At 44.0% G+C, this 9,610-nt stretch overlaps 1 protein-coding gene across 1 annotated transcript; it reads right to left on the bottom strand.

The window, feature by feature from the left end:
- Nucleotides 1-2,440: 2,440 nt before the first annotated feature.
- Nucleotides 2,441-4,609, bottom strand: LOC147880273 (pentatricopeptide repeat-containing protein At2g33680-like). Its single transcript, XM_087370393.1, has one exon. It carries the CDS (start codon nt 4,607-4,609, stop codon nt 2,441-2,443), a length of 2,169 nt encoding a protein of 722 aa, XP_087226519.1.
- Between the last annotated feature and the right edge of the window lie 5,001 nt (nt 4,610-9,610).

Here is a 9,610-nt window from a genome sequence, read left to right as displayed (position 1 = left end):
AGTTTGTTGGCCACCAGTCCAATACCTTTAGTAGTACCTCTCTTAGAAAGGCAAGCTCCTGCGTGCTTAATGAGAACTGGCAACAGATTTCCCCAAGTTGCCACCAGTCTCCTCTCTTGGGGTCCCATATTTGATCCCAGTAGATTAAGCCTTTCCGGCATATGTTTCGGGCTGTGCCCAGGTTAATGTATGCAAACGATTGACCATTGAACTGGGTTGCGTTACGCCACCATGTGTATTCTTTAAGGCTCTAAGCCCCCCAACACCCTTCCATACGCTGCATCTTATCACTGTCTTTCAAGCAACTAAATATCCCTTTCAATATCTCTATCTCTGTAGCCTTATTAATTTAATGTAGAAGGGGTATCGAGGCTAATGCAAATAGCAGGGGTGCGATCGGCAATCTGCATGCATACCCCTCGAATTCTCAGAGCCAATGCTTGGCTATTATCTTGTACAACGTGTTCAACATTGTTATGGGGCGCCAGTCCCCGATCTGAATTCTGTTTTGTCTCTTTGGGAACAATTTCATCAGACCCGTATTGACATCCATTGAAAGAGCCCCATTCTCAGCTGATGCGTTGGCCATATCAACAAGATCTTTAGGGATGTTTTTGAAAAGCCCACAAAGGGCTTGACTGGCAGGATGAATTTTGGGCCAACCAGATAAGCGATATGGTGATTTGCCCAGTATGACAAAGCCAATTAGGAGGGCAAGGGAGTGGGGCTGGATTGCGTTCCCTGCCCTATTGCTGTAATTCGATACATTTTAGTTTTTTTTTCAAGTACTTGCTTAATGTGAGGCTGGAGAGAGATTGAAAGTCCTTTGCCCATTTTTGTTATAGACTAGCATTATACTTGCTGGTCACTCTTTGACATGATATCGCTTCTCTTTTTTTTTGTCAGGGCTTCACATTTGCCACTGATCCCCACTTTGGTTAAGGGGGAAAGTTGGATGTTACTTTAAAAGGTGAAGATACGGAGCCATATGGTGGCATGAAAGGTCTAGGAGGTCACTACAAGCCCCAAGGGAAGTCAAAAGTCAGATTCAGCCACTATTGCTTCTAGACATTCCCCTTTAAAAAGAAATTAGGGTCGGCATGTCAGTGCTAGCATTGTTTATGGGATTATAGAAGTGCCCCACTTCACACGTGAGAGTTCTTGATAAATCCCACAACAGCCCTAAATGACTAATGAACATAAATTGGGCCAACTAAAAGTGTATTTATATCTACTACTAACTCCACTACTGTTACATTCCTTCTGCTTCAAAGAAATTTCTCCTCACAATGAAAGGAACACCTTCAGCTATAGTTCTGATATGAGCAGGTCATGAATGCAATCCAACAAATAAGGTCCGTCCATTAAATATAGTATTCAACAATGCTTAGTTCCTCAAATTCTGTATGCATCTTCTCAAGAATATATGCAATTCTAGCTAATGGGGATGTCCTTCCATGCTCCTCCGAAATTCTGAAAGGACCTTAACACCTGTGAGCAAGTTTGGTGTTGGTAGTGGCCTGAAGTGTAGCATATCCATGCTTGGGAACCTTCAAGTTAAGCAATCTCATCCAGGGTACCACCTTCAACAGATAATGCCAGTCACAAGTTTATACTTGAGGCTCCTAAAAATAAACTGGCTAGGCTGGTACTGGCCACTGTTCTGGTTTATAGCTTGAATCCAGGAAGAGGAAGCCACTTTGCTTCTTACTCTTTCCCGAATGTTCATGTTAGCCACCACATTTCCTAGTAGAAATCTTTGAGGTCCAGACCAGTTTTGAGAGGACTCATATCCTCATCCCCACCACTCTCCCATGGTAAAACATATTTAAGATTTTGTCTTTCTTGATGGCTTCGCTGTGCCCAACACAGCAGACTCCATCGCTGGACAGACCCCAAGCAGCAGTACACTGCAACCTGCTGTAGACAAGGTACCGTCACCAAGGATCCCCACTAGAAGTTTCCATCCTTGTAACTGTGGATGTGACTTGCATCTCTGCAAACAATACTTTGCCATTCTTTCTTTGCCATAAGAGCAGTGGCCTAGTGGCAAACATCATAAACCCAACCTTTTCTTGACACATATTGATGGCTCACCCCTATTGACTATAACATAAGCTTTGCAGATTTGTCAGTGTGCTCACAGAATCCATTTTCCCTCTTCATTTCACAAATCATTCCTCCAAATTTCAGATCGAATGAGCTTTGCATACATAATTTATCCCTGGGAATCTGTGCCATCAGTCACAACAAATGCATGCATCCAAAAAAGATCAAAAAGCTTGTGCATGCATCGTTCTTTCCAGCCATTTCCTCGCCCGCAGAGCATTTTCCATATCATCATTAAATATCTCACCTAACAAAGCCTAACAGAGGCATAACATTCTTTCATCCTTCAGTTGCTTTGCATATACATTTCTTCTCTGGAGATTGTCTCTTCTCACACACCGCAAATATATGTGCCATTTTGCGACAAGCAGTCCACCAAATCTGACCTGGCTTGTTCCACGCTTGAGCAAGCTATCAATCTCATCAGCACCTCAATCTTATCACGGTCCTTGTGCATTAGAGCATCACTATATATGTTTGCCATCAACACGTATGCTGCAGGACGTTGTTCATCTAATCTCACCACGTTTTCAAAGGCATGCCTCCCAATCTCCACATTCTTCCACTTTTGGCAAGCACCCAAAATTGTCATCCATATACGAATACTAGGTGGAAAAGGCATCTTCTCCACCATCACCACTGCCTCATCCACTTGGCCTGCACGGCTGAGGAGATCAACCATGCAAGTATAATGTTCAAGAGTCGGCATAATCACATACTGCTTGCTCATAGCTTGAAAGTACTCTTGGCCCTTGTCCACTAGACCTACGTGACTACAAACAGTGAGAACACTAAGAAAAGTGACCTCATTTGGCTGTATGCCTTCCTGTGTCATTCTCTCAAACAAACGGAACACAAGTTCACTTTCTCCCTGGCGTGCATATCCTGCAATCAATGCAGTCCATCCTACAACCTCCCTTTTGGGCAATTCATCAAACAACTGTTCGGCATCATCCATACTCCCACATTTAGCATACATGTGAATGAGACTGGTAGCCACCATTGCACTGGTCTCAAAATTACACCTGCAAATCTGAGAATGCAGTTCCTTTCCAATCTCCAGAGCTGCGCTGTTGCTGCATGCTTTCAGGATGGCAGCAAATGTAAGGATATTTGGTGACAGACCAAGATCTTGCATATGTAAATAACATCTAAAAGCCTTTTCATTTTCTTCCTGCTCAGCATACCCCAGGATCATGGTTGTCCACGTAACAACGTCACGATGAGGCAATTCATCAAAGACACACCGTGCATCCTCCATGCTCCCACATTTTGCATACATGTTCACCAAGATGTTTCCCACAAATAAATACAAGTCAAAGCCACTCTTTACAACTTGGGAGTGGATGGCTCTACCTTCCACCAGGCACCCTATTTTCATAAATTTGCCTTCAACTTTTTTGCCCTCTTCTAGGGCTGCCAGGCCACTGCAAGCCTTCAATGCACCAATAAAGGTTCGATCATCAGGCTGGACACCTTCCTGGTGCATCCTTGCATACAATTCCAATGCCAGTTTGCAGTCTTCTTGCTCAGCATAGCCTAGGATCATGGCATTCCATGTAACCACATTACGATGATGTAATTGATAAAAAACTGAGCGCGCATCCTCCATGCTGCCACATTTCACATACATACTCACCAAGGTGGTTCCCACGAATACATCTGATTCACAGGCAGCCTCTGCTGCCTGGGAATGGATAACTCTGCCTTTGGCCAGGCATTCTGTTTTGATGGATTTTCCTTCAACTTTCTTGCCCTCTTCCAATGCTGCCAGGTTACTGCAAGCCTTCAATGCGCCAACAAAGGTTCGATCATTGGCTTGGACCCCTTCTTGGTGCATCTGTGCGTACAACTCTAAAGCCCATGCACTGTCTTCTCGCTCTGCATATGCCAAGATCATGGTAGTCCATGTAACCACGCTACGATGAGGCAACTCTTCAAAGACATGCCAAGCGTCCTGTATGCTTCCACACTTCACATACATAGTTGCTAAGGTGGTTCCCACGAATGCATCCGACTCAAAGCCGCTCCTCACCACTTCAGAGTGGATGCCTTTACCTTTCTCCAAGCAACCTTTTCCGTTGAATTCCCCTTTAACATCATTGCCCTCTTGCATCGCTGCCAAGCTACTGCAAGCCATCAATGCGCCAATGAAGGTTCGGTCGTTCGGTTGGATACCTTCATGGTGCATCCGTGCATACAATTCCAAAGCCCGCGCTCCGTCTTCGTGCTTGGCATAGCCGAGGATTAAAATGTTCCATGACGCCACATTGCGCGTGCGCATGCTATCAAAAACATGACGAGCATCCGGCATGCTGCCACGCTTAACATACGAATGCATCAAATCGTTGGTCTTGAAGATTGAAAGGTCGTTGAAACGGTACTGTGGAGAGAGATAAATGTCCTCACTCTCTGTAAGCTCAGGCAAACTGGTAAGGAGAGCATCTCTATGACTGCCTACAACAAAGGGAAGGGGAAGACTAAGCTGCGAGGCTTCCATAGATGATGGAAGACGCTAGCAAAGAGTTAAGATAAAGCTGATGGGCATGGGCCTTATTTCTGAGTACCATAATTCAGAGACTTCTGCTGAAAATAACTGGCATTTAACTACCATGGATTGAAGCTTTATCCCAATTACCCCTCACACCCACTTTCTTGGCTCCTTCTCAGCACTTGCTTTGTCACCTTAGGCACTCACCCTTCACACACCCACCTCTCACCTCTCACGATTCTACTCCACTCGTGTCAACCTAGCTTGCGCATGTGGTGCATCTGACGCTCGAGAATTGGTTGTGGGCCCCACCAGCATCCAACGCTCGTCGGCGTTTTGTTCTCAATTCGAAAGGATATGAACTCCTTAAGGATGTAAACTTTCCGAATCCTTTCATCTCCTTCAAGATGTAAATTCTAGGCCTCCCTGAAAACTGTAGGCCTCCTTCAAGATGTAAACTCTAGGTTTCCTTCAAGATGTAAACTCTAGGTTTCCTTCAAGATGCCTAAATAGTGCAACATGATATTCTAGGATGCTTGGCAAAACTAATTGACCCAACTAAACCAAAACTCCTCCATGAGTAGAATGAATAGAACAAACTTACTTCATGCCAAGTAGAATAAACAAGATGAATTACTTTTAGTAGGCCTGTCGAGGAGGGGTCTTGCGTCGTCTTTGTGGAGAGTGTAGTTTATACGAGAGAGGGGCCTGACCCAGTAAATGAAGTTTGTATCGGATGTCTTTTCTATTTTGGATGTATTCCTCCAAATATGGTCTAGAGTGGAGTCATGTCTTTGTTGTGGTTGCGTTGTTCTTAAAGCATGTTCAGAAGTGCGTTTGCACCTGCTTTTGGTTCGCCACACTCTTACACAGGCCATATTGATTCAACTCACGAATATATGTAAAGGGTATTCTTATTGAGATGAGGCATGCCTCAATGTGTTCAAGAATCTATGTGTATTTGGCTTTTCATGGAAGGGGCATGTTCTTTGGGGGTTTTTGTGTTGTCTTTGTTGAAATCGTATTGTACACAAGAGAATGGTAATGAAGTCTGTACTGCTTTTATTTTCTATGATGGAGATGTTCATTCAAACATGGTCTAGAGTGGAGCCGTGGATTGTTGTGGGTGCATGTATGAGTTGTTCTATGTTTTGGTCCACTATAAATCGGTGCAACCTTGTGTTAAGCATTGCCAGGTGGATGTAAGTTCATGTTGTGTGGCGCAACCAATTTGCATAAGTTGCCATGCGCGTGAAGACCTTAAACACTCAATCTCTTGAAGGATAAGTGTGTTTACTCGTATATGTTTTTCCTCTAGCTCTGTCACAATGTTTAGGTTTGCAAGGTTGTGTACATGTGAAAGTGCTGTGTAAACCAGACCATGTGAATTGATGTTGGAAGGGTCAAATGCCAAGGAATCCATGGATAACCCTTATTACCATTGAATCGTTCATGCTGCAGTTGGTTGTATTGGGAATTGGTATTGATGTATGGTGTTAAGATGGTTTTTTCCTATTTGAAACTCACATACAAACTTGAGAATTGGAGTCCATGTTTGCGGAATGCTTTTTGAATAAAGAATTGAGCTTTTGATGCATGTTTGCTTGCCTGCATTGGTATTATGGAAGTCAATCTTGTTCATATTTGAGTGTCTAAAAACACTGTCGATGCCATTGACAAGCTTGTCAACAGTGTCTGAGTATATCTCAACTATCATTCCTAGCTTTAGTCTTAGTTGTGCATGTAAACCTCCATCGATGTTGTTGACAAGCATGTCGGCAATGTCTAGGTTGCCAAAGCAGATCTCAACTATCATTCGTAGTTTTAGTCTTATCTGTGCATGCAAACCTCCTGTAGACTTTGGGTTATTGGGCATTTGGATTTTTTTGTTGCATGTTTTGCCTAACATCTATTGCTTTTAGAAAGTGTGGTGGTGTGTCCAACATATTGAAGACATCTTCGTTGTGCTTGCCCTTGCAAGTGTTTGTGTATACTAAAGATGAGAGATGGCATGCTTCAATGGCAGTGAACGGTGGTGAACGCTACTAGAGCCTATTGAGATTTTCAATGTCGGTGCATGTTTGTGTGTCCGCTTGTATCTTGTTCAATACCTTAATGAAGTAGTTATCCCTTTGGCACATTGGTTGTTTGAGTTTGTAGTATAGGACGTGCTTCCAAATAGAAGGTAGCATTGCCAAGGAAGCAAATCTTTCTGAGGAAATCCAAGCGTCCTTTGTGCGGCTTGCTTGGCACAAGTCTCCACATAGGAGAACATCCACGTTACCGAAGGGCTCTAACCGCATGCGCATGTCTGTAACAATGAAAGTGGTTTGATTATCAATGATACTTCATGACGGACTACAAGCTCTAGATTTTTGTATAGATTAGATAGTGTTTGTAGGCTATCACGTGTCAACCTTTCGTACATGGATGTCATTAGAGGTAGGTGGAGGGTAGAATGAATTGTTGTTCCTCCTATGTTGTATGTAGCTTTTCTGTGGGAGAGGAGAGCACACACAAAGGAATACGGAGACACCAAAAGTGGTGGAGCAAAAGCTACTCCAGCTTATTTCTCTATCATATATATATGAGTATACATGGGCACTGTACAAGTGGGTGGGCACACTGCCCTTTACCCCAACAACCTCCCACTTAAAGACAGTGTGCCTTTAAGGGAGTATAGTACACATATAATACAATCAGCCATAGGCTGAAAAAACAAGATGACCACACCGTCATCCTATGCCCATCGGCACTTTACAATGTGCTAAAGTGCATAGAGGATAAGCTGCTAGCAGACATCAGGTTTGCAGGATAGAAAATGACAAGCTGTAGATGCCTATCAACCAAGATCCCATGCCAGATCTCCCTAGGAGAGTGAACTCTCACCACCACGTGCTCCTGTGCTAAGTCCATAGCACCCGAACTGTCACTGTGCAGAGAAAATGTCTATGTACCACCTGTGATCATAAGCACATAACCTACAATAGACCTCTACTAGTCTACCCAACCTGCATCACTTGCATGCTGCTCCTGGAAGCATAAGGACCTGATGTCCACAACCGCTTCCCTATTGCCAAAATCTACCATAATCATGCTACCAACTCCCACTGCAACGGAAGCAAGAACCAGAAGTGTAGCCCCAATGGCGAACATGTGAGAACCAAGTCTCAACACAGTCATGGATGCATGAAGTACTATGGCTGCCATATCAAATATAACTTGCTGCTCAACTGATCTGTGATCATCAAACCTGTTATGTTTCAAGTATGGATCCAATACAGGCAATGGAGTACTCAGTAACTTCCCCCTCTCCATACTGAAACAACTAAGTATCTGAGAAACATCATCAAGACCATGCAGCTCCCACTGCAAAGCATCCCTGTCCATAAGGAACCATATGGCAAGTAACCTTAGAAGGATAGCAACCTCCTGAATACTGAGACCATAACCTGTCTCACTGCACATCACATCCTGAGCTCTCATAACGGTATCAAACCTATGAAGCCAAGCTTGAGGGGATTGCTTCTGGCCATGGAGGCACTTACGAAGCAAACACATCAATGATTTCTGCCCATGTGCAATATGACCCGAGTCAATAACTGCAGAAACCACATCTGTCCTGGCATAACTAGCCAATGGATCATACCGGGTATCATTAGCCAAGGTATCCTCCTCACCATGCATAGCCTCATCCTCATCTACAAGAGGCACTCCGCATCCTAGGAGTAAACTGTAACTGTCCATAGAAGATGCATCAACAATCTCCATAGGAGTATAAACCTGTGGAATACTCGAGACATCTGATCGTCTCTGACCAAAATCAGGAAGTAATCGTGGCTGTCCCAACTTTATAACCTGCTCACCGTGGGAAAAACCTCCCACTCCAAGGGATATGGGCTGCCCCTGCAAAGAATTCGGAGGTATCAGTGCACTTACACCCTCCTGGAACACCACTTTCCTGCTATCCACAGTCCTGGGCTGTCTAAACATAGCATCCTCTCTGAAATAGACATTATGGCTGCGTATCAACTGTCTAGTTGAAGAATCCCATAACCTGTAGTCCCTACTGGACTCACTGTATCCAAGGAAGATACACCTCCTCGATCGGGAACCATGAGCATAAGCCTCACAGCCAAACACACGTAAATGCTCATAACATGGTGCCGTGCCTGTCAAGAAGTCAAATGGCACTCTACCATTCAGAGATCTCCTGGGTGACCTGTTAAGCAAGTATGTAGCTGTCTTACATGCCTCAACCCAATAGCATTCGGTAAGACCTGCATATCGTAGCATGCTACCAATCTTGTCCAATAGAATCCGATTTATGCCTTCTGCCAAGGCATCGTGAGTAGAAAGATGAGGAGTGGTCAACACCCTCCTGATACCAAGTGTATCACATAGATGCTGAAATCTAGAAGAGATAAACTCTGCATCACCATCAATAGCTTCTTTCTTGACTGATTTTCAGCATTACCCAAGAAGCGCTGAAATGTATCATATACATCATGCTTCTGCCGAATCGGATAGACCCATATGTACTTTGTAGCAGCATCAATAAATGTCACAAAGTAAGAGGCACCACCTAGTGAAACGGTAGGCATAGGCCCACAAACTGCACTATGAACCAACTGCAATGGCTCAAGATACCTCTCACTGACTATCTTCCTCACAAAGGAGGATCCTGACTGCTGACCATCATCACAATCATGACATAAAATTTGAGAGACATCCATAACAGGAATGTATCTCAATGTTGTAAGGGCTTCCATACCTGCAGTAGACATATGTCCAAGTCTCGCATACCATAAACTAGCTGATGGCTGCTTACTAATCATAAGCATCTTATCCTGGACACCTGATACATGCAATGCATAAGAGAATCCAACCCGTGATCCCCTAGCCATAACCAGATTGCCTCTAGCAATCTTCCATGCATGATCACCCAAAGAGACATGATAACCTGCCTCAACCAACTGTCCAGTACTGATCTTGCTCGTAGCAAGTCCT

Source organism: Dipteris shenzhenensis, chromosome 32 (genome assembly GCF_047967505.1).
Source record: "Dipteris shenzhenensis isolate YYH24624 ecotype China chromosome 32, Dip_SZ_1.0, whole genome shotgun sequence".
NCBI classification, from domain to species: Eukaryota; Viridiplantae; Streptophyta; class Polypodiopsida; order Gleicheniales; family Dipteridaceae; genus Dipteris; species Dipteris shenzhenensis.
Note: the sequence above shows the minus strand (reverse complement) of the source record. Positions and strands in the feature narration are given on the sequence as shown.

What these genes read in the sequence shown, in the direction of transcription:
- LOC147880273 (XM_087370393.1), bottom strand. Translation starts at nt 4,609, where the DNA reads ATGGAAGCCTCGCAGCTTAGTCTTCCCCTTCCCTTTGTTGTAGGCAGT.